At 28.0% G+C, this 26996-nt stretch overlaps 1 protein-coding gene across 1 annotated transcript; it reads right to left on the reverse strand.

Annotated features, from left to right (window-relative positions):
- Positions 1–6004: 6004 nt before the first annotated feature.
- On the reverse strand, positions 6005–7246 carry LOC119672165 (dynein assembly factor 6, axonemal-like). Its single transcript, XM_038083156.1, has 3 exons — positions 7058–7246; positions 6779–6990; positions 6005–6301 (listed from the first exon to the last, which is right to left on the reverse strand). The coding sequence occupies exons 1-3, from the start codon at positions 7176–7178 to the stop codon at positions 6038–6040; spliced, it is 597 nt and encodes a 198-aa protein (XP_037939084.1). The 5' UTR covers positions 7179–7246; the 3' UTR covers positions 6005–6037.
- Positions 7247–26996: the final 19750 nt, after the last annotated feature.

The raw sequence follows: 26996 nt of genomic DNA on the forward strand, positions 1-26996 counted from the left end.
TTTGGAAAAAAAGAAACTAAATCTAATTGCAACTACCATAGATCTCTCACAGGTTTTCTAGTTTCTTATAGACACCATCCATATCTTCAATAAGATAATAAGAATTGTAATAAAAATCAGTCTTTACATATTGTATTACCTTTGCAGTTAGATAGCAGTCAACAAAAAATATAATCCATAAATTCCCTACAAGTAGCTATGTTTTACGTAATAAATTGTCGATGTTAAGAATAGTATATAAAAACCACACGTTCAGCAAATTCTGTAGTGCACATTAGAACGTGTAGTTCATCGCATTAGCTCAGATTTTTCTTGAATATGAATTCCAAATTTGTTGTACGCAATCAAATGTATTTATATATTATATATATATGTATATGTATATGTATATTTTCTTGGTTTTACAGGATATATGTACTTTTTACATACTTGGTATTTTAAAAATGTGGAAAAAATTGTTTTTTCAGTTTTTTGTGTTTGCATTTCCACGTACTTTATGCGGCATTATGTTGTAGTCTACATCTTTGACTGCCTGTTCGGGCATATTTTATCATGCACAATCCTCACATGAAAGCCACATTGAAATGGCATTTATCCTGTTTGCCAAAAGTAAAATTATTGTAATAGGATTTAAAGAAAATTATTTCAAAGCAATGTTTTCCTTTTGAGTTCATGTGTAATGTTGGATTTAAAATAAACAGACAATTTTACTGTACTCGAGACTTGTGAAATGGTACAGTCTTGCCAAATGAGCAGATATTATACGTGTACTACGCCTATTCAAAGTTTTTATTTTAAAAGCAGAACTAAAGGAAATGTTAATTGCTTATTTCAATGCTTGACGAAAATAGTTTGTAATCAGATTTGCTAAATTATATTTAGAAATACAAATAGCAACATTTTACGTGTTTGTATATTAAAAAAAGGAAATTTATTTGTCTATGGAATTAACGCAATGACAAACTACAATTAAAATAATTTTCCTTAAAATTTTTTTTATAATTTAATATTTAATTATTTAAAAAAAAATGCAATCAATGCTATTTATTATTCACTTCTCGTATTGTAAATTAATTCAAAAAAAAATTCAATTATAGAAATTGGAACATTTCTGACATCTCTGAGTAGAGAAAAGTATTATATGTTACTGTTTCAGAACAGTAATAATTTTGCTGATTTCTATGGACATTTATTTTTTTCGAAACATCCTACTAAACAGTCATGAGGTAACCATATCTTGTAATTTTTTAGTTTTTATTTGAAGTTTTTTTATTTATTAATTTTAGATACAATATTTTCAAATCTTAAAAATTTATTTTAGAAGTTCTAGAGAAGAATTAGTTAAACATGAAAGTTTAGTTATGGATTAAATGCATTTAATTAAGTTACAGTGTTTGATAAAATTAATAAAATAATGAATTTTTGATTTGGATATAGTGTTATTAAGTTATGTAAAAAGTAATCAACAATCAGTTGAAAATTAAATTATCTGATATTCGCTAAAAATATTGAGTTATCTAGGATATAATCTATGCTTGTTTGTTTTAAAACTCCAGTCGCCAATTTCTTTTCCAAAAATGTGCTGCCATATTTTTTCTTTTATATCCAATATAAAAGAAAAGTAATAATAATAATAAATCTTCAGCTTTATTATTACCTTTTATTCCTGGATGATTGAGTACTCAATATAGAACTAGGTTTGAGGGACTTTTCATGCACACATGTCTGATTTTAATCAGGTATCGGTTTAATCAAGTACAGATGACATATTTATGAATGATTTTCAATATATTTTATGATTCCTTCAACTGCGAATGCCTTGACTGAAAAAATAGAGTTAGAGTTTGGCAAGTCAACCATTCAATATAATTGAAACATTGAGCATAGAATGTAATTTATTCATTTTTCAAATCCAATTGTAAAAGTCTAAGGTGTCATTTCGTTGATTATTGTTTAAATCACTTGCGTAATCCTTTGGAGGAAGGGAAAAGATCTTGACATTTTGCAGGTTATTAAACCACTAGTTGCATAAAGAATATAAAATATCGTTTCAAAACTAACTGGACTCTATAAAACCATTATTATTTAAGGCATTTTAAACTCAAATAAAATTGAAATCACAGCAGCTTCATTGGCTTATTAATAAAAAGTCTAAGCTAAGTCTGGAAAATAAAGTCCTGATATACATTTTAATCTTAAAATTTATCTGGTCCTATGGCATAGAACTCTAGAGTACAGCATGTTTTCTAATATCGAAAATCCCAACAGTTGCAGACGTTATTAGAACATGCGGCCAAAAATATAAAGTGAAACTTTTAGACCAAAAATAAAAAGCTTTATACCACCTTTACGTTATTTTACTAAAAAGTCTTTCTTTTGCTATAAATTTTAATATATATAATCCATTTCATTTTATTATAAAGTTTAAATTCTTTTTTAGCACCTGCTAATTGCATTATATTTAGTTTTTAAATTAATAAAATAATTATTTAACTCATAACAAGATTTGATTATATAATTGTCAATCAGAAAGGTACAATTAAAAATGAAATAATATAAAAAGAAAAAATTTAAGGCATTTTAAATATTTAGATATTTTTCTTATAATATATCTCATATAAAAAATCCCTTGAAAATATATATGTTATTAACATTATCTCTAAATAATAATATAGTAGTAGTAGTATTTCTTTTATTAAATTTAGGTTATATTTACATTTACAAAATTAACATTTTCAATAATTTATAATATATAAAACATAAATATTTTAAATAATTATAAGAAAACTAATAAGAAAAACCTAACTTCATTTACATAATATCTAATTTTATCCTTATACGATTTTGGCATTTGCCGTCAATCGGGTTTGGATTTTTTTTTTTTTTTTTTTTACGAACTTCAGCTTATGAGAGTTAAAATGCCTCTAATATAATATTTTCTCTATAACGAGACGCCGTTTTCACATAGATCGATAACATATGCCAGTTTTCACCATTTAGCAGCCTCATTAATTCGTTAATATCTAACGTTTGTTTTCCAAAATAATTTACCCGTAGCTCCATTAAAATTGGACATTTACTAAGAAAATGTATTACATCTTCCTTTTCTCCAGTATTGCACAGCGTGCATCTCGGGTCTGACGAGTTCATATAGGGAGCGCTTTAACAGTTCTCCTCGAGTTTTGAAAATATATCCAATTGCTTCAGCGCTAAAGCGATCTGCGAAGTAACTGTTGTTGCCTAGGTCATAATTAAGTTGCCTGTGTAAAACACGAGTTAAGCTTTGTCGACTTTCTGCTACGAACTTTTACCGATTTTTACTAATATATTTTGCTGCCAATGCTTCCACGAATGTATGTTATCGATTATCAGCGGTTCACGGTGAACCGATGCTAATTCAGTCCACGTTTTAAAACAGTGACTCTTCTCCTGCATTAAAGATATAGCTAATATTTTAGGTAACCGCGAGCTTTCCATGTTGCAAACTTTTAACATATACTTGAAGTGGATTTCTAAAGTGTACAAGTACAGAGGTGACAAGCCAGTCTCCAAATAAATCATTCGGTTAGGTGTGTTAAGCGGTAATCTCCATATTTTTTTTACAAAAAATCGTAAAAGTTTTTCAACTTCCTCATATTGTAGCACTCCCCATACCTGAGCCGCATAGCACATTATTGATCTAGTAGTAGATTCATAGAGTTGAAATTTTGTTTTGAACGGTATATCTTTATTTTCAAATATATTTTTCCAAGAGCAGTTAATAGCTTTTTTAGCTTCTCTCAATTTTTCAGTTAAGTGTCTATTAAATATAGCATTATAATACATCCATGTTCCAAGATACTTGTATTCCTAACCGATTTCTACATTTTCTCCGCCTAATGTCCATACTTCTTCATTTGTATACCGCCTGTGATGCTTTTTAAATACTAGTGCTTTTGACTTTTCAATATTAACTGTTAATCCCCATAGCTTACAGTAACTGTGTAGCTCATTTATCATAATTTGTAGACAATTGGGACTTTCTGCTAGGAGAACGATGTCGTCTGCATACAAAAGAGCTTTAATATTTACACCATTTATAAAAGCGCCTCCAGATAGATGTGTAACCACATCGTCTATATAAATTGAGAATAGAATCGGACTGAGTACGCAACCTTGTTTAACTCCTGAAACAGTAGCAAACCACTCTGACAAATGTTCCCCATCCCATACAGCAGCACGATTTTCGGTATATAAACTGGATAGAACATTGATAAATTTGGTGGACATGCCAATACTACTGAGTTTATAAAATAAAGCGTTTCTGTTTACTGAATCAGAAACGCTTTATTTTATTTTATAAATAATAATATATAACAGATATTTATTTTTAAGATAATTTTATATATTGTATGTTGCTTGTAAAAAAATTACTTTACTTCCACACTCAAGTACTTTACTCCAAATTGTGTATAGTTCCGGTAGAACTTATCTTAAGTCATACTTCTGCATTGTAATATATAAATAATTAATTAAGAAAAAATTGTAAACTGCATCAGTTCCATATGCAAATCCTTCTTTTTCTTTTTACTTTGAATGAAACTTAAAAAAATTTAAATAAAATAAGACAAAATTTATAAAAATTATTTTAAACCGTTCTTAAAAGTTGTGATTGAGAAGTTGTTCAAATCGAGAGAAAAGTTTTCTTAGAAGTTCACTTTGAGAAGGTGAACTGCATTTTAATTTCAAAGTTAATTTCTGATTGAACGAACACTTTGAGGTGATGTAATCCCTAAACTAATAAGAAATCCTTGTATTCGCTTGATTACTTAATTAAGTTCAGTTTAAGTGAAAAGTTGACATAAATTGAATGAATTTAAGCATTAATTTTATGTATAAAATATTGAAAATTTTTTTATTTTTATTTAATCGCTATATTGACTATAGTGATTATTTCTACTTAATAAGAAAAATTATACTCAAATGAAATCTGAAAATTGCCTGAATATTTTGCTTGCAACAAAAAGCAGTCTAAACTACCTTAGTACCAAATCAGTACCAATACAAAGAAAATGAGACCAAACTGGAACAAGGTCCTTGTACCATTTCACTACTTTTATTTTATATTATAAAATTTTGCATAAGGACATTTTGCAGTCAAAATGTGTCCTCTTTGTTGTTGCATGTTATTTGAACTGTCCTTTTTAAATGTTTGAATAAATGTAACTGATAATGTTTGCCAAAAAAGTAAAAATGGTAAAAGTAGACCAGCAGAAATACCAAATGCATATTTTCTGCCACTTTTCGGTTTCAGTTTTAAATTTTGGTTTTATATTTTTATTTGTTTGACTCTAAATGTTCCTTTAATAATGTATCCTTAATATGTGTTTCCCATTTGCATGTTTATAATTTAAATTATGCATGGAATTGTATTTGAATTTCAATACAGGATAAGGCGACTGAAAAGCCATCTGCAACTGCCTGCCTTATGCGACTGGTACCGCCGGAACCGCACTGTATCTCCACTGTAACTCCAGTGTAACTCTAGTGTAAACAATAAATATGCACATCAACACCAACGTTTTGCACAAATAAAATTACTTAACTGCATTTTAATTGCTTTCTCTATTTTTAATTTGTATTCTGCACGGTTTTCCCAGCAGGACTTGGCTGGAAATATGTAAATAGCTGCGCAATGCAAACGAAGGAAGCTTATTATGTTTAAAATTGTGATTTAACTAATACACTCCATGAATATTTTGCCTCAGCAAACTTAATTTGCTATTTGCTGGCACTGCACAAACTGAACTGCATTGTTTTTGCATAATGAAAATATAAAATTATGCAATATGAGTACATAAAATTAAAAAAAGTTTCATAATTCAAATAAGTTTTATCCTTGCAAGAGGAAATTGAGACTTTAGATTCCGCATAATTCAATGCTGATGTAAAAAATTATTATTCCTTTACAAAATACATTTTTTAATTATTGTTATTTATTTAGTTAAATAAAAAAGATTTAAGACTAAAATAAAAGTGATGAAATAATTTACTGAATTTAAAAGTTCACATAATCAAATTCACGTTTTAAACGCAATGCCAAACACATTTTCTGCAAGTCCACATCATATTGAGCCTTGCAGCGGTCGACGTCAACTTTATGCACCAGTGGCAATTTCAAGCGATACATGTTCGTACCCAAATCTATTTCTTGCTCCTTAATGGATAATGTCATTTTTTCCGCCGGCATGGTTTCTCCAGGCAACATAATTTCCAATAGTAAATCCTCACAGCTGGCAGAAGAGGCACTACGATTACCCATCTAACAAATAAAAAGGTGAACATTTATATATTACTAAAAAAAATAATTAAAAATATTTGTGAATATAATATTTTAAAGTTCACACACACTGATTTAAGTTATAATTATAGTTTGTCATTTTAACAAGTCTAACAGCACTAAATAATTTGCCCTGAAGAAGAACACAAAAAAAAACTTCGCACCGACTGCGTTATTCATTAAAAGATATTAAAAATTCTATATATATTTTATATACTATATTCTATATATATTTTAAAAATTTCTTAAGCAATAATAAAATTAATTCCATAATATAAGAATTTAATGAAAATGTATGTATCTTTAAATAACTAAATATTTGTGAAACGTAACTAAATAAAAAAATATATAAAAATAAAATAACATAAAATAATTTTATATGAAATAAATATAAGTACGATTAGAAATTAATAAGAAAACTAATTTTAACCAAAATTCAATATTAAACTTAAAACTTACTTGCAAAAATACGTCTTCGGTGCCTACAGCTTGACGATAGGTCATTTTATACTCAGGACACTTACGAGTCTCCAAAATTTCCGCCGTTTCGTTTGCTTGCATTTCTTCCCATTCTTCAAAACTTTTCGGCATTTTCTCCACCGGAGGCTCATTTTGTGTTTTGACAGGCTTAGCTTCAAATTCTTGTTGTGTTGCTCCAAAACTACCAGGATCTTCCAAAATAAATTTATTTATTACAATAAAATATTCTTTTTTTTACATATATATTATAAGATTTACTTAATTTATTAATGAGATTAGGATTTTCATCATCCTCAGATTCCGAATCATCTTTTTTCGATTGAGGATTTAGTAAATCAGCTAAACGAAGTAATGAATCGGTGTCATTAAAAATCGACATTTTTATTTTTTATAATAATTTAAGGATTGTCTGTAATTTTACTATCTTAAACAAACTTTAAATTAAAACTAAACTGTTTTTGTTTAGAAAAATATTTATTGACTATTCTATGGTTGCTATGGTTTCAAACAAGTAAATTTCAGTCAATAAAAAAAAATATTGGTTACGTTGCTATGATTATTTATTTAAAAATCGTTTTTCATTTTTGAGTGTTATTTTTTTAATGATGAAATTAGAAAACAATATTTAATAAATAATTACTATAATGTGATTATTAATAACGTTGATACAAAGACAACTGTTTCATATAGATGTCTGTACCATTTATGATTTTTTGGGCATATAACTGTTTAGTTCTCAGTTCTTGAGTTTTTTTAAGAGACAAAGAAAATCATATGCTCTCAAAATTTACTCTTTTGGGCTATGACGAAAATGCATGTTACGCAGAGTACCACAGAAATTGCAATAATTTGCTCCTAAAAGACATGTTGACATTTATTACTAAACTACTCTGCTTTGTCTAAGTGATGAAAACAACAACAATTTTGATTTTGACGAGAAAGTCACTTTATAATATGGAACTGAAATTATTACATTACACATCCTTTTTCATATTCTTCTTCTATGTAGGTACAATTTTTGAGTTAGCTGGGCACTATTGATTAAATCCACCATTTGATATTTGCCAATTCCAACGAGTTGACTGGAAAATTACTTCAACAAAATACTATTTATATAGTAATATTTATATACGTATTATTTAAATAATTTGCATAAAACCATCTAATAATTATTATTTATAAATTATCTAGATCAAGCAACATTCATTCACGGCTTTGATATAGCACAGATTTCAATAACAATACATCGCGTATACGCCCCGAATACTTCAGTATTGAATATATGCACTGCTGAATATTAAATTTCAAAAATTCTTATTTTTTTTTAAAACTTTTTTTTTATTATTATTTATTTATTTATTACTGAAACTTAATTTTCTCCTTTTTAGTCTTATTTGTTACATTATAATTTTAAGAGTTTTGAAATAATCAATTAAAAAATTTTTGAAACAAAAAAGTATTTGTTACATTTTAACGGTTAATATTAAAATAAAAAAACGCTTATATTTTTAAAAAATATTTATAACTGTAAATAATAGTCTGTTTCATACTTTGCTTTATTCACAACTCTCCGTGTTGCCAATTATTTTGTGAAAAGTTATTAAAATTGAGAAATTTGTCATTAACAGAAATAAGTTATATACAGAAATTATCTTTAATGAAAAACTGTGTAACTCGAAGGAATAATAAACGCATTTTGTTAAGTTGTTATTTTTTGTTACTTTTTAGTAAAATTGTAGTCAAAGACTTTATGAAAACTTTTTCTCATTTTTCAGACCAAGATAACCAAAGAAAATTTAATTTCAATTAATTTTGTATGATATTGCTTATGTTATCATACTGACAAAGAAAGCTTCGGGGTATTACATGCCAGAGTAAAAATAAAATAATTTATGAAAGATGAAATCATTACCACAAGTCAAAAATAATTTTTAATAATATTTAATTATTGAATTCATGAAGCAAACTTTATACAGCCAATGCCAAGTAGCAAAAAGCAAAAAAAAAAAATTATGCAAATTTCTTGCCATTAAATTCTAGCTACTTACAATGTAAACAAACAACAAGAAAACAATAACAATGAACAGAAATGTACCGACTGAAGGCAACCTTAACCGCAACTGAAACAATCTTCATTTTTAATGCATTCTTATTCTTATTTTGTTTTTATTTAAATTTGCTATTTTGCTACTTTTCTGTAGTTGCTGCACTTTTGTGCAAATAATAAGGACCGAACTACATGCACAACATAAACAAAAGCACTACTAAAATACGCTACAAGGATGCAAAGGATGCAAACGTATAAATTTAAAACCACATATTTGTGTAAAAAATATTTTACACTTTCCTACTATTACACATACACATTCATATTCGCAAACATGCACGTGTATGGGAATAAGTGTAAATGCAATATTGCCTAGTGACTTAAAGTATAAGTAAATCCGTATAAAGTTTCAAGTATGCAGAATAGGCATAATCATTTGTTTGGGGAACGTCCAAAAAAAAAACAAAATATGGAGAACGTAAAAAATATAATAAACTAAAAATTAAATCACACAAAATCCCACGAATGGTACGAGTGGTCGGCTCAATACGCTCTTCCAGTGGGAACTTGAACAGTAACTGTTGTCCTACATATAAAACGAAAAATAATATAAATTGTTTTCTCCTGTTTATTTGTTTGTATCTATACACAAGCATGTACATATAATATAGCAAATATATTACGTAGCTTTTCCTATGACCTCGTCTTAGTTTGGTTGACGCTAACAGTTTCGGTGAGGTCTATTTGCATATTAAATTAGAAGTTTATCCTTACGAATGAACTGATGCTGATGGTTTCGCACTTCTCCAGTCGAAGCCTGGAAAACAATAAAAATAACAAAATGATAAGGTAATATAAAATGAAATAGATTCTTGCATATCATCTCTGAAACGGAATCTCATTTTTCCAACAAAACATGTTCCTACCTTGCGACTTTATGACATTTTTAGAGACTATTTTGCCATTTGGATTGTTAAATTAAGCTTGTAAATTTTATGTATGACACTTAAGCCCTGAAAATTGAAATCGTAAAGTATAACAAATAGATTTTTATTAGAATTATAACGAGATTTCTTTTATGAATACTTATGCTAGGTACAACGTCTTGAAATCACAAATAATTGTCGCAACCTGATTTTGAGTATGAAATTGTAACTAAGAATTTAATTTGATATTTTTTTGAATATATTCCTCATGTTTTTAATATTTTTATTTTAAAATAAAATATAAAATATTAAGAAAGTGAAAATTGAAAAATTCAAAAATTAGATCTTATCACAAGGTGTGGTGACTTATTAAACTCATTTGTTAGATGGAAAAGGTTATCTATTAAACTTTAACAAATAATGGAAGGTGGTAATATTTCATATTTAATAGTTTTTTTGTTTCTTATATATTACTTAATAATTCTATCTATATGAAAAATATATTGTTCATCTGTGTAATATCTTTCTTACTGGCGCATATAACATTATTCGATATATTTGGTGTTAATTCTCAATTCTTAAGTATTTTACATTGCTGAGTTTAAAAATGGCAATAAAAAATGTGCAAAGAGATCTTCGAGATACGGCCATTTTTTCACTCCCGTAAACAAATTTTTGCAAACCCTAAAGCAAAAGTTCATGCCAAAGGGGGGGGACGTAACTATTTCTTTTTGGCAGTATTATTGCAGTTCAATAAATTTTTGTATTGTGTTTTATATTGGCATGAGGTAGATTTATCCTCAAATTCCCCCTTATTACGCCACTGAATATAGCAACAATTGTTATTAAACAGAAATCAACAGTTTTGAAAAAATATTTCCACAAAAACCCGTAGGGTATTCATAATTTTCAACAAGGTTTACCAAATCATCAAATTTTGACTTTATTTCAATTATTGTTTGCCATAAGCCCATCAAGTTTATCTCTAGAATACAAAAATACATAGATATACGAATATTTTAAGCCATATTTGGAGGAAATCCAGGAGAAAATAAAATATTTATTGTGTTTTTAGCCAAAATCGGCAAAATGACGTATTCAAATACCCATGTTATTCTGAAAGTATATTTAACTTTCATCTAATCAATTTGAATGATTTTATAATTGCATGAAAAAATATATTTATTTTAAGAATTGTTTGATATATATACATAAAATTTACTCATCAGTTATAAGCCCTTCATTCAATAAGAACCTGCAGCCCCTAATATTTTACCAATATCATTAGTGATGAATAAATAGTTTTGTTCTATCTTTCAGGATAAAATCTCACAATTTTTGCGATATCACGAAACAAAGGAATGGGTCAAGTCAAAACCTTTCTTCTTAGTTAATTCTAACATATTTTGGCCTAAATCGTAATGTTATTTCACAATTCAAATTCATAGTTTGGATAGGCAACAGCAACATATTATAGATGATGCCTATATTTTCGTTCATTTTTTTCAACATATATGATCTGTTGTCAAATCATCGTCACCAGCAAGTTTCGACAGTAACCAAACAATGAAATTCGTTTGTTAAAATATTTGTCAAAAAATGGAGCTTAATTAATTTTAATTATTGTAAAGTATTCTATCACAGATCCAATGAAATTATTTTTAAAGATTGTATTGCCAGTATATTGTTCAGTATATTTTTAAAAACGTTCTTTATACTTATCATCTAGAATTACATTTTATATTTTAGTTGAAACTTTTTAGATAAGGTTTCGGTATTGAAATAATTTTATTTCATCCATATTCTGGAGTTTAACTAGAAATCGCGCGTAGCCAATCAAGTAAATGCAGTGAATGGACGATAACAGTGATACCTATTTTGGTGAATATTTTATGTACCATTATAGCTTTGTGTGATGTTGCATTATTGTGCAACTAAAATGTTCTCGGAACTTTCAGATAATGTTCTGTTATTTGTTTATTATCTGATCGTCGTTTTTAGCTCTTCAGATAACTTTCATACCGCATTCATACGTTTTGTTCTCATTTGCATCGCCATTTTCATGGTTGACATGCTTGATGGATTCCTTATAAACACTTTTAATATATCTTTACAATGCTGTACTCTGCAGTCGTTTTGATCATCTATCGCAATGTGTGACAAAACATGAATATGTACTTTCCGTTTCTCTAAATATGTGATTGAATTTCTATAAGCCTAGCTTTTCAGTATTCTAGTTTCCTTTTCGATAAGTATGCAGACACATAGATATATTAAGGACTTTTTTTAATTTTTTTAATAATGAAAGTGTTTAGTGACAACGATAAGCGGTTATTGGTTCAAGATTTTTATGACCGTCACAGCAACGAATAACTTATGGCTGACATGGATCTTCCCCTACACCTCTTTTGGAATATTTTACGTTTCTCTACCATTTTTACTTAATTTAAAACAGAATTTAATATTCATTCTTTGTTCCATTTTGTTTTTTCAGCAAACTTATTAAAGAACATAACATAAAATTCGAAATCATAGTGAAATTTTAAACGAATTCGCTTAAATTTAGTCAGTAATTAGCTAAAGTGTAAAGGTGAATTACTATTATTTATTTTACCCATAGAGGTCGTTGATCTTAGAGTTTTATAAAAACATTTACATCAGATTTGGGACAAACTGTGTATTTGTTTAACAATTGCCTATTAGTTTAAAACAATTTAATAAAAATTTCATAATATCGTTAATAATTAGTTCGAAAAGTTTTAATAAATGTTAAAATTAAAAAATATTTAATACTTAAGTCATTAGTAACATATAGTATTTAAACATAAAAAAAAAAAATTTTATTGCTCCCATCTTTCAAGTACTCAATTTCTTGATAATATTAATACTGTTTGTCCACGTTTTTAAACATTATTGGTCATAAGACTAATTACACTAATATATCACAATAAATATTTAACAACTCTTCATATTATACATGCATACTATTAATGTATATACATTAATAAATTTAACTTTTGTACTTGTAGTACGTACACTTACACAATTTTTCACTTCTTCATTTAGACTCGTATAAATGTATTTTTAATTATTGCCATTAGAAAACCAACTATACTGTTGATAAGAAGTATCATAAACCTGAGAACTACTTTTGCCTTTGTTTCTTAATTCTTTGTAATAAAGATAATTATGGTACTTAACTTAAAGACGTGCACTTACCTTATAACTGCTTAAATCCATCGAATTACGTACGAATTTTACAAATTTCCATAAGGCATGAATAAGTCATAAAAATAGTCATAACTTGTTAAGAACAGAACTGATTTTCAGGCGGATTAATTAGCACAGATTAACATGACCCACTTCGTTACGATTTTTAATATACAAGCTGATAAATATTTATGTATTATCGCAGATATACGGGAGCGTAATTTATTCAAGTACAAAGAGATGACGAGGTGGCGATGAGGGGTTACAAGCACCTAAGCAATTGCGGCAAGGCAAATAAATTACGTATTCATAAGTTAACTTTAATATGGCAATTTTTCATTAATAAATTTAATCAATTCCTCGAATATAAACAAACTGAGATATTGATACAATAAAACGTAAGAAGCGATAAGCAATTGTTGCCATTTTACGATTGCTGAACTTCATGAAAACTATAAAATTAAATTTATGGCGCAAAAGAATTATAAATACGAAAACAAAATTGCAAATACTGTGCCGATAAAAAAAAATAAAAATAAAACAAAAATAAATATAAAAAACAACAACAATAAACAAGTCAAGCTAAAGTAAACTTATAAGAATTTACAGAGACATGGAATTACAGGATATTTGGCTGCTACAATGACATTGTAGCGTACCAGAAAGCAATTTCGGCGCTATATCCTGACGTGCTCCTTAAAATATGGCTTTGCCGCTGCTATGCTATGCTGCTATGTTCGTACGCTGCTGCAAAGAAATCTGACTCAAGAAGTAAACGAGTGCGCTGTCTGTCTGTTTGCTTACGAAAACGTATCCGTATGTGAATATGAGTTTGAGCATATGAGCTTTCGAATTGCAAAATTCTTCCTGCAAACACGTATTTATGTGCACGAAAGTGTAAAATATATATAATTTCCGAAGACAATTGTTCGAGTAATAAAACAATAAATTTTCATTGTTCCTACGATGCCTTGTGTGTGAACGTACATCACCTCAAATGAAAAACAATGAAATTTTCCGACAAGGAACAAATGCCAAAAATGCAGCGACTCGCAAAATTAATGCAAAATTGCAATAAATTACAAACTTTTAATTGATGGTGTACATAAACGGCATTTAATATATTTTCAACTCCGTAATTGTTATTAATTAAAGGAGAAAAATTGTTTAAAGTGAATTGTGAAATAATTGAATTTAAGAAAATTGTTGTGCTTATGTGGCTTTAAGTTACTTGCATGTGCACTGATACTAATAAATTATTTCCAATTTACAATCAGATACTTAATTTACAGTCGGTAGCTGCGCACCACCCAACTACACAAAACTACTCATATATTTTCTCAGTTGTCAGCAACTTCTTACAAACTTTGTAAAGTGATAAGAATACCGCAGGCAAACAGACAGGCCCACGACGACTCTTCCACTAGACAGATATTCAGACATTTCAACTTAAGGAGATATCCAAACAAAACTTAATGGACGTAAGAGACTTCAAAACAACTACGCGCCAAAGGAAACAAAATTTTAATCATGCCAATGACTTGAAAGCAAAACGAAATGAATGGAAAACTAGAAACGCTAGCAATCAATAAAAATTGACTTTAAAAACGGATTAAATGACAGAAACCAAAGCTGTAAATCGAGAAAAGCTAAATTCAGTTGTGCGATGTAAACGCACTTAGCTATATGTAAAGCGAAGTCAAATCGATTTGATTCAATTTTCTTACTAAATATGGTCTAGTCGGTTTATGTATGAAATAAAGCTTAAAAAAGAAAAGAGTAAACAAATTAAAGAAATGTCAGTTAGTTGAGGCTAGTTGAGTCAGTGCACTTGAATATTTTTACTCTCTACTAACTGCGAGGTTTCTTTATAACCCCTCTCTCTGTCTTCATCTGACTAAGCAATAACTGATCTCAGATCTGCATACCGCCCCGAACAGCCTTTAACCATTCTAAGATTTGATAACGTAGTGTTGTTAGGCCTGCCCGTTTTCGTAAATAGTTTCAATTTTTCATTAACTTAAGTCTAGTGTGAATCCATTTCAACTAAACTATGGTAAATGGATCATATCACATCTCATCTTTTATGCGTATTAGTAATCTAAAATAAGCATTTTTATAATATATTTTAAAATGTAAATCAGGTACACACAATTTTATGCAAATTTTATAAAAATATTGAATTTTGACTGTCTTTCATTTATTGTCTATTGTATGTAAAATATTTTTTTATATTTTAATCCATATTTGAATTATTGTAAATCTATTCGAGAATAAAAGAATTATTTTAAATTCGCTAGAAATGGGCAAAAATATGTATTTTAGTACATATTTTACACCAAAATCCAAAAGATATTTACTTTCAATTTGAATAACTCATTTTTCATTACATGTAAAAAATTAAAAGCCAGGGTTTAATAAGCATTTGTTATCCCCAGATTTGTACCATATTTTATCCAACATGACTGAAAATAAATTGTTACCTCCAATTTTCTCTGAATTTTCTCAGGCCCTTGACACGTTATTGTAATATTGTTAAAAGGCTTACTGCTTAATAATCCATTTCATATTCCTTTTTTTACTCTTTCCTTCCTTCCTTGTTAGACTGTTTTCTAAGTTAGATATAAATTCTAAGTGAGTGATGTTATATTTTTAGTCGACTATAAATGACATCAGCTGAGTATATTTTTAAGATTATGATAAGATTATATAGGTTTCAAATTTCTTTTAAGAAATACTACTACTGTTAAAGACTGGACCAGTTTCATATAATTAAAATTTTCATCGTTATATGTAAAATCCATTAAACATAGCTGAAGGGCTCAGTAGCCAGAGCTATATCTATACATGTTAGTACTAGTTTTATAAACTGAACTATCATTATTAATAAATAAATAATAATAATTATCAAGATACTAGTAAACCTAAATCGAAGTATATATCTCGAAATAAGCAACACAATACAACACAACTAAAATAACTTCTTTAATGAATAGAAAAGTTAAACAAGATAGTTTTAAATTATTTTAAATAAAAGTAGAATAAGATATACTAAGACAAAACCTTATCATTCTAAAATTTAACATTTCAGGTAGAATTGAGTTTTGGATGAGTTGTATTTTCCATTACTTTTATGATCACCGTTTTTATTCATCAATTCTTGTCATACCTATGCCCTGAGATAGGTATGCTCTTGAGATAAAAATTCTAGAATATAAGGAATTTTATATTATAAATCGTTTACGTATATTTATTAAATAATACTTATATAGAAAAATGAATGTAGTAAGTACTTAAATTTATTTTAAAATTTCGTTTTTCACTTTTTTCGAGATTCTGCTTAGGACCACGAACCATGCAACCTTATAGTAATTGAGAAATCAGAAAATTATATTTATCCATAATTATGTTAATTCTTTTTTTAAATTCTAAGATATTAAAAAAAAAATATTAATAATAAACATGTAACTTAAAAGTTACTGCTCAGTAAGAAAAGTAAAACTACCTTTCCGCCTATCTTTACTAGGTAATTAAAAATATGTGTTATATTAGTCATAAATTTTGTTAAGATAAAATAAATATATAATAATATATAATATATATAAAATATATATAATAAAATTTTTATTATTACTTCTTCTTCTTTCATAGCATAACAGTTTTGGATGTATCAGTGCTTTCTCAACTAATTTTTGCTATCTGACTATATTTTGCACCATCATCTAACCATCTCTTTCTAGGTCTGCCCCGTCTTCAGTGGTAGTTTAAATGATCAATTTCGGTTTATACGCTGTACATGTACTAGCCATCTTAGTCGTTGTAATTTTTTGTATTGTATTATGGTACATTCTGTTATTCGATGGAGTTCTCTAATTCGTGGTTGTAGCGATTACGGTATGTGCCATCATCTAGACGTATTGCCACAAAAATCTTGCTCAGTGCTTTTCGTTAGTGGGATAGTAGTTGACATGTTTCATTTGCTTTAACTGTTCTTACTTCAGATCTAATTAAGCATTTATGCATACAGAGTTTTTGTTTAAATGTTTAGATTTTAAAAGTTTTATATGCATGTAGTATGTCTTATTTGGTGCCTGAATTTTAGCTTGTATTTCAGCTAATGTGTCTTCTTTAGAATTCAATATTCAGTATTTGAATTCTGTGACCACTTCAAAGCAAGTATTATCAACATTGAACTGGTAACTACAAACTCTGGATTTTGATCTCAGCATACATTATATTTTTGGATAATTAATTTTTAGTCCGATTTTAGTACTAATATAATTAAATATTAACAAGTTACGCAATACGCAAAATTTATGTAACTAAACGGTTTAACATAAAATAAAATAATAGGTATGACCGACATTCCCCCGCAAAGTTTGAATTTAACCAAATCTCAGACTTGTACAATGGAAACTACACGTAAATCCATTTTATAATTCAAATGCAATGTACACTATTTTTCTACTAACTTTTCCGCTAGGCATTTCAAAAATATAAAATATGTCATCCTTTTAAAGTTTAATGAAGTTCCTGACAAAGGATGGCAAAAAAAGAGATCAAACTAATCCTAAAATATGTTTCGAACCTAAAACAAATGACAAACTTTCTACGAATGAATACAAGTAAATAAAACAGTCGAGTATAAATATACTTTCAGCAAGTTTAAACTTTTGAAGGACGAAAAGAAAATCATTATGAAATGTAAAAAAAATGTACTTAAAGTTGTATTAGTAGTGAAAATTTGCAAGCGCAAGAAGCAAAGTTGAGGAAAAGTGGCTAAGCTGGAAAACTTTTGCAGTTAGTTTCTTGCGACGATAATGTATTCTTGGCTTAAGCCTGGGATTATGTTAGCTGTACTGCATAAATTACAGATAAACTAAAAAAACTGAGATTGGCGGCTGAGTATCTTCTCTAACTGCTGCACTTGGCCATTAGTGTTAGAATACAGCAAAAGGTGTGTGCACGGAACGAATGCATTTTCACTTCAGGCTAACAAAAATGTAAGATGGCTAAGTTTTCAAGTTGCAAAGCCTGGAGAACAAATAAAGCATGTACTCGGAAGTTAAAATGGACGTTATTAAAATGTCAGCAATCGAAATGGCATTTTTTATTTTCTTGAAAATAATACAAAATGCGAGTTTTATAAAGTGTGAAAAAATTCACATAAATGTGGCAACCACAGAATTAAAAGCAAAGCAAATCGCACTTGATTTAACTTTTTTGTTACAGGCAAACTTAGAATGGGCGCAATAGAAAAGGGGCGGCAATCCACATTGCAACATGTTTTATTATGCTGGGCATACCGGACCAAACCAGCAGAGAAGAAGAAGCATTGATGCACTTTTAAATTATAACTGTAAATCCTTTGCCTGTTTTTTAATTTCTCGTGAGCTTTGCAGTACTCAACACATATTTTGAAATAGTGCGCAACTGATTTATATATCTTTTGTGAAGTTATTAATTTTTTATCCTTCTTCGTACTTGTTATAAAACTATTGCTTGATTAATATGCACATAAAGACTTATTAGAGCAGCAAATGAAGGTCGTTACGTTCGAAGGAAAAGCCATGAAAGTTGTATTCTAAGCAAAACATACCATAGATTGGTTAGTGACCTACATATTTTAATTTTTATTAATATAATTTCAATTTAATTAAACTTTTATAAAATGATATTTTTTAAAAAAATCATAAAGTATGTTATGCATAAATCATTGTTATAGTCTGAATTCATTAAATAATTTATTTTAAAATTGTTTTGCTTAATGTTATGTGTATTTAACTTTCATTGTTAATTTAAAAATTTATTTGATATTAAAATAAAATATTAAATTAAACTATCATTTAAATCATTTAAAATTACTTAATTAAAAATTAATAATATTACTATTATATTGATAATTTAGTTGAATTTAGTTTAATAAATGTAGGGTTATCCATTTTGTAGATTCGAGGGTAAACGTAAATGCAACACAGTTTAATTTAAACTACGAAAAATTCTTATTTTAATTTATCATTTGGTCCATACCATTAGATGTGAAATATGACATTATTAAAATGTTCCCCACCAGACAGCTTACAGTACTATATACTTTTGAATACCCGTCGGTATATAAATGGCAATAGCTCGAAGAAAACATAATATTACATGTATACGAATTAAATTTATATAATACAATCAAATTAAATTATATATAAAAAAGATAATACACTATAAAAACTGTTAAAAGACAAAGATTTTGCCTATTCAGTACTGATTTTATGCATCCTTTTGGTAGTCTTAAAAAACCAGATATTAATAAAATTAATATTTTTTACTTTTGTCCATTGTATTGAAACCTCAACTGTTTCACAACTCTTTCGTGGGATAACTTAGATGTTATTTCATCGAGAGATATTTTTTCATATTTGTACTCGTAATACTATTTTATGTTATTATATTTTATGCATTAAGGACAATAGAATACTATTAACTAATTAAATATTATTATTAATGAAAATGTCTATAATTTTAAATTTAGGTATCTCTTAACTAAAATGGAATTGGAAATGTCCCTTAATTTCAACCGAATTTCAACGAAATTAAGCGAATTTTCTTTAACCTTGAAACTGAATTTTGTAAGGAAAAAAACAACTTAATTTCGCTGAAACGAAGATGAAATTAAGATTTTTGCGAAATTAAGATGTGTCTTAACATAGTATAAATATAAATTATTGTTTTCAATAGAGAGCTATTTCGAACAGTATTAATTTAGAACAATAAAGTTTTTATTATTTTATTAATTAATTGAATTTTTTTGATAAACTTACCACTGATGGGTCTTGAAATTATTTTTTATATTTAATTATTCAAAATAATTTTTTGAGACTGCAAGTACCAAGTGTTGAACTCGTGCCAAATTTGAAGCTCAGAATTAGAGTTCATTACCAACTGACCCAAAGCCATATTTGCTTGAAGCCGTATGTTCAGACTTGGAGTTTTATTAATTTGCTGTGAAAGATCATTAAATTAATATATAAGTGTATTTTATTATATTAATATGTATTCGGAATATCTTCTGTTCGGTTAAGGTCTGTTGTAGCACATAAGATCAATCGGGTCCTATATTATTCCTATATTAATATGTAAATCATTTATATATACTAACATTATTTTAAATTTAAAACATTGTGTAATTCTAAATAAATAAAATTATATATATATTAATACCGATTTTTTGATTGCTAATTTTTTTTTTAATTCAGGTTTAATAGATATGTATAAATTAATTAAAATATTCGTATTTATTTAATATGATTTAACATTGTATTTTATCTAGCTGCGTGTTTTTATGATAAGGAAATGGTTTTTCTCAAAATTTATTTTAACATAATTGATATTAAATTATGTAATATATATTTGAACAATATTTAAAAAAAAGGAATAGAAAAATAAAAATTATTTTACATATTATTATTATATTTTTTTTTATATCACATACTCTGTATTGAATTTTCTGAAGCCAATCATGACTTTCTCATTGATGTGCAAAATGCCAATTTTATAATAAAATTACTGTAACGTTCATAACAAACTACTTTGCTCCTCTCACTTTGTGTGCAACTTATGCGAATCGAAAACACTGAAGAAGAAAATTGTTAGGGTTTTGTTTATTATTTAAAGTAGTTCCATTGTTCGCCTCAAAGCAGTTGTTAGAAATAGTAACAGCGACTTTTGCAACTAAGTTGCAACACCCTCACACTTGACCCCGCCAGCTCGACAACCTAGAGACGCCCACATCAAATAACATAAATCAGAAAGACAGCTCGACGTGTTGTGGATTTTATTCACAACAATTGCTTTAAAAATAACCTACAAGGAGCGCGGAAAGCACAAGAAACTGCAGCACGCGAAAAAGCCACAAAGATTCTAGCGAAGCCACTGATGATGCAATTGTAGCAAAAAGTAAAAGTTACAATACGAGTATAGTACGTAGTACGTACCCGTATATATTGTATGTGTAGATGCATTGTGTATATGCAGAAAGTTTGTGTGAAACACAAATATAAATATTAAAACATTTGAATCTTTGTTTATGTGGGCTCACTGTGCCGTTTTAGGACCGACAGAGCCAGATTCAAAAACAGGAACTGCAGCATTTTTCGCATTTTAAACTTGAACCGGTGTCGTTTACTGTGATTTTTGCGGTTCCGCGGTTCTGTGGCAATGGCTTTGACTTTAGCTAAAGCAGTGACACAGCCAACGATGAAATCGTCCAATTTTCAAAAGTAACTAAAATGAGAGTACCAAATAATAATTTAAAGGCAAAGCTAAATTTCCGTGCTTTGCTCAAATATTTGCAGTTTAATCTGCAAAAGTGAATGTCGGCGTTGCGTGTGGTGCAATTGTCGACAAATAAATTTTTATTATTATTTTCTCCTCTTAAATAATTGTGGACTTGCAGTTTGACTCTGAAATTTATGTACTTTCACTTTGTTTGAGTTTAACTTAACTTCGCGCTCGTATTTCAACTTTAGAGCTTCTTTTTCGCTTTCTGAAATTTATGCAAACTTTATGCAGGCCGCGTGCATGCATTTTTAATGCAAAACCCATGTTGGTCGCTGCTCCGGTTTTATGCTCTTCCGTTACAGTTTCGTAATAAGTAATAAAATGTGTTGCCGTAATTGTTTATTGTTGCCAGTGTAGTATGAAATATGCTTAATGCGCTACTCATGAATGCCAATAAAATTTTTGAACGCCAAACTCAACTCAAACCCAACTGAAATTGTACGCGTTCTTCCATTGAATTCGAAATATTTCAGTTGTAAGAATTTAAGTGCCTGCAATCAAACAAAAAGGTACCCCAGGATGGCGAAACTGCGATAAAAAGCTCGTTTACCTCAGCCTTTCTGCCTTTAACGAGCTCCAAACACTTTAGTAATAAATACCGTAAAATGAATGAATGATAATAATAAAAATAATAATTGCATTCCTCGACTATGTTGAAATTCTTATGACATTAAATTAAATTCAAATTAAAATTAATGACACGAAGCACTGTTAAATGATTTTCAACGATCATCAGATGAAAAGTGCATTTCAATTGTAATTGATTTATGATTAAAATATGTGCACTTAATATATTAACTTAAATAGTTTTTTTTTAATTTTTTTAAAGTTATTACAGTCTGCAATTAATATATATAGGTAATTATTGAAATATATATGTGTATAAACAGTAAACTCTAGTATAAAATTGTATTTCATAAGTCGCCATCAAATCTTTTAATATCTTAATAAATGAATTTATTAATTCTTTTTATTTTTCTAATAAGTGTGTGGATTTCTGTATTATTTTATTAATAGACTCTAAACAACGATACTTCTAATATCAGTCGTGTTATTCTATTATTCTTCAATATATTCTTCAATATATTTATATCTTCTCCTTTCTTCTTCTTTTTCTAGCTTTATGCTATATTGGTTCACTCTCTTTGTACGGTATATTTACATCACGAAGCCATAGGCTGTCTCTTTGATTACGTTTCTTCCTCGCATACCGGTTTTAATCAAATTTTTTCAAGTGCTCTTTGTGTCCCTTTTACCTTTTACCTTTTATCACTTAACTAACTGATAGTCCTTTGGTTTTCTCTATTCAAAAGCCATCTAAAATTTAACAGCCAAATATTCAATCGACTTAAACATAAATTAATAAATTATGTGTAATAATAAATTAATTATTGTATTTATTCTCTAACGCATAATTACTTGAAGGGTTCAAAAATATGCGATTTATATTTAGAATCTGGTATTAATACTGTTATTTAAATCTGCTTATAATATTTATGTGATCCTTATATTATAGTAGTCTTTGTCAAATCATTAAGACTTTTGATTTTTCCGGTTGACCTATTTATAAACCGATAATTTGTACGAGTCATAAAGAACCTGCTACGCCCGACTTTTGCTTCGGTCCTTTATAGAATGGTTGAAATAAAGACAAAAAGATGATTTAAACATGCGTTTCTCAAATTCTAGTACTATTGTTGGACTAATAAACTGTAGTGTCTATTCTTTATTCTCATAATCCTCATTCTCATAATAAACCTATCCATATATTTTATTTATTTTTATTTTATTTTTCTAATATCGTTCTTTTAATTTAACTCCTTTACTCTATTTGTAATATTTCAGTTTTATTGCTGAATGAAATTCATTTGTTGCTATTCCAACAAATTCCAACAAATAGAATTTAATGACCTTATGAATCAAAACTGAAATGCAAATGAGTTTATTTAACAAAATATACAAATAAATTAATTTATGGAATCTTGCATTAGTTTTTTAATTTAAGGTAAAGTAAATCTGAAAACTTTAAACACAGTAAATACACTTTTCTTGTCGAATTGTTATGAACTAAGACCCAAATTATGTTCTACCGACAATTTCTAATAAAAATCATATATATACATTACAAATATATATTACGAAACAATTTTTATATCACAGTACATAATAATTGTAGTTAACTATAGCTTTCTAGAGTTTTTCTAAACATACATAAAACTCCAAAAAAAGCAACCATGAAAATTTGATTGTTTTGGAGGGATTGGCACTGAGATCTGCTGAGTAAGTAGCAACATAATTGTGATGCTAAAAGGATGCCACTTTTCGATTGAAATACTTTCTAGTCAACCGAGTATTAGCAACATAATCAATCTTTTTTCTATAAATTTGTGTTAGGTCTGTTTAACGTTTCTCACGTGACATTTTATGACGTTTTTATTCTTTAATTCTCTTTCTATTTTACAGTATTGTAGTGAATTCAAATAAAATTATAAGGGGTTGCTTTCAGTTCAGTGATGTCACCACTTTTCAGTGTCCAGATTTGTTTAACCGTTAATAATTTTAAAGCGAGTATTATCAAAAATTATTTAGACTTCTATTAACCCATTAAGTACCAGGCAATTTCAGACTTAAAATTTTACCGTGAAATTTTTATAGTAAATAGAATAAAAAAACAAGTTTTAGTAGATGAGAAATGTTTAATAGTTATTTGAGAATTACTTTCACTTTCCTTTTACCTAAAAAATACAAAATATTCTTTCAATATTAAAAACTATTCAAAATTAGCCAAAATAGGTTAATCGAATGATTCATACGTTTGGCTTTGGTGTGATTTATTCTGAACTGAACTTTAACTGTTAAGCCCTCTCTTTCATTTATAGGCTGTTTTTAGAGTTTACTTTCTATGCACTTTTAGCATGATATTATCAACCACAAAAACCTAAATTTAAAAAGTATAATTAAACATATTTTAACTGATCTGGTACTTTTTTTGATTTCAGATTAATTTTAACATCATGTTGTATTGCATTAAATCAAAGATCACTTCAAAAGGGTCAGCCAATTTTTCTTGTAAGAAGACTTAAATCTTGTGAATTTCTTTGGGTTGCAATTTTTTATAATGGTAAACTCAATTGTTCTACAATCGATATTATCTAAGGATTGTAGGGAGTAGATAAATTTAAAGAATTTTTCAAAAATTTAACATGATTTATCCGAACTAACTAGTAAGCATTGAAGAACATATTTATACTTTGGTGGAGTATTTATGTAAGGGTATAATACAATTTATGGATTAGAGGAATCTATTTTGAATTAAAGATATTCTTTAGCAAAGATTTAAATAAATTTTTAATTAATAAAACTTCGGTAAAATATGTGAACATAAGAGTCAAGTACGACTTTAGGTCAGTTGGTTAAGGTGCGCTGACTCTAAGTTTCAAATTCGGTAGAGCACGTGTTCAACGCTTGGTACTTGCAGTCTCAAAAAATTGTTTATGAATAATTAAATATAAGAAATAATTACAAGACAATTGATGATGGCTATTGGGCAATACTCAAAACAGCTGTATTTGCAAAAATTCAATTAATTGAAATAATATAAATAACAATTTTTGTTGTTGTAGTTCACTACTTTTCGACAACCTTTTAATTTATTTAAATTAAAAACAATATTCTTTTAAAATATTTAAAGAAATGTAGAATGACTTTTTCAAAACTAATAAAATCATGACTTTTAAATATCTTTCCAGTTTCTAAAAAGCCTTGTGAATATTTTTTTGCAACCAAATTCCTTATGCTTTTGGTATATAAGAGTTCATCTACTGTTACTCTCTCCTTTTAGTTTGATATTGTTTCTCTAAATTTATTTTTAGTAAAAATCAGAACACATATTCTACGATGTAAATAAGGCAGGAAGTAAAGTCTATTGCTTCTACTCTTATACCTATATGTGTCAATTTCTTGTAATTTAAAGGACTCTTTGCAGGAAATAAAAAAGTAGTTATTGTATAAAAAATAAAAAATATTTTAAAAATTTTTATTTACCAACAAATAAAATTTTCAAAGCATTGTCATAATTTCGATAGTAAATATTTTATTGTGTAATTCGCTGGTATTTATTGTAGTTGAAAAATTTACGATCGGCACAAAACGGCGCTGAATATTTAACGAGCATTGCAGGCTCGAAAAAAGGAAAAGTGCACCAATTTGAAAATAAACGCACATGCAACTGCCAATAAATTGCCAAATCCGATAAAGGAACAAAGAAACGAAGAGGAAAAATTTTTGTTAAAAACGATTTATATTGAATTCATTAAGCATTTACAGCGGATATTACAAGCTTTTGTTTAAACATAAAAAAAACGCTTTAATTCTTGTCCACAGATACAATTTCAGATACAAAGCCTTTGCTTTGTAAAACACAATTCTCACAAACCGAAAATTTATGTGCACAATTTTCATAATTAAATAAAAGCAAATAAAATCCATAAATTCGATTTATTTTTCAAACGATTTTAGTCCATTTAGTGTAAATTTGACTTCGTGTTTCATTTCAAATAAAATCCTTGCCATTAGAAGTTGCGCATGTGAAAACAATTTTTTTAAGGGAAATGAATACGGAATTTCATTAAAAATGAGATTTTGTACATGAAATCGAAATATGTTTCCATTTGCAGGGTCAGTTATATCCGCTTTAATTAAGATATTACTCTATTATCCTTTTTAATGAAAATGTTTATCAAAAAATAAAATTTATGTTAACATTTTTTGAAACAAAGTCTTTTTCAACATAAAATAAAAATATGAATAATTGACAACCAGACTCAACAGAGAGCAGATATCCAGATAACAATTTTATTTTCAGGAAAGTTTTCATAAATTTGTATTTGTGAATTTTGACATAAGCCATGGAATATATATGTTAGGTAAGTAGGTTATACCGGCGATCCTAAGGGATCCACTTAAGCCTATAAGCCTATTATGTTATCGTATATTGAACCATTTAGAACCTTTGGCAAAACTTATAATGCTATTCAAGGGGAGGTCTTGCACTTGCTGGACAGAAAGAAAGCAGATGGGAGGCACTTTAATCGTCCTCTCTACAACTGCGGTAGTTATGAATGAAAGGATGGTTACGTAAAATGCATTGATATCTCTACAGGGCATCTCAATGAGAAAGTTGGATTTCCTTTTGTTGAAACGTGACCAAATTGTATACAGATGCCTTCTAAGTTAAGTCTTCCCATCTCTTAATAAAAATTTCAGCACAGGATGAACTCAATGTCAGTTTGCATTGACATATCAATGATATGTCCAGATTATTTAGATGTTCCAAATGATTAACGGAAGCACGTTGTCTGGCTATCTCTATAAGAGAAATTGAACTGTATCGTCATCTCGTTTGGAGATGTGTAGCAGTCAAAGAGTTTTCTAGATGTAAACTGGGACCATAAAGTACCTTTACTGTCCAATAATATGTATATATTCCTAATAAATATATCATATACTTCCAGACAAACTTCAGCCTGTCTAATAGCGATCACCTCTGCCTGAAAATGCTTATGTGACTTGATAACTTTAAAAACCATATTTAATATTGAAAGGAGTATATAATTTTAACGTGATTTTATTGAATTTTGAGATAAACTTAGTATATTTCCAAAAGTCTTTTTTCGATGTTTTG

Source organism: Teleopsis dalmanni, chromosome 1 (genome assembly GCF_002237135.1).
Source record: "Teleopsis dalmanni isolate 2A chromosome 1, ASM223713v2, whole genome shotgun sequence".
NCBI classification, from domain to species: Eukaryota; Metazoa; Arthropoda; class Insecta; order Diptera; family Diopsidae; genus Teleopsis; species Teleopsis dalmanni.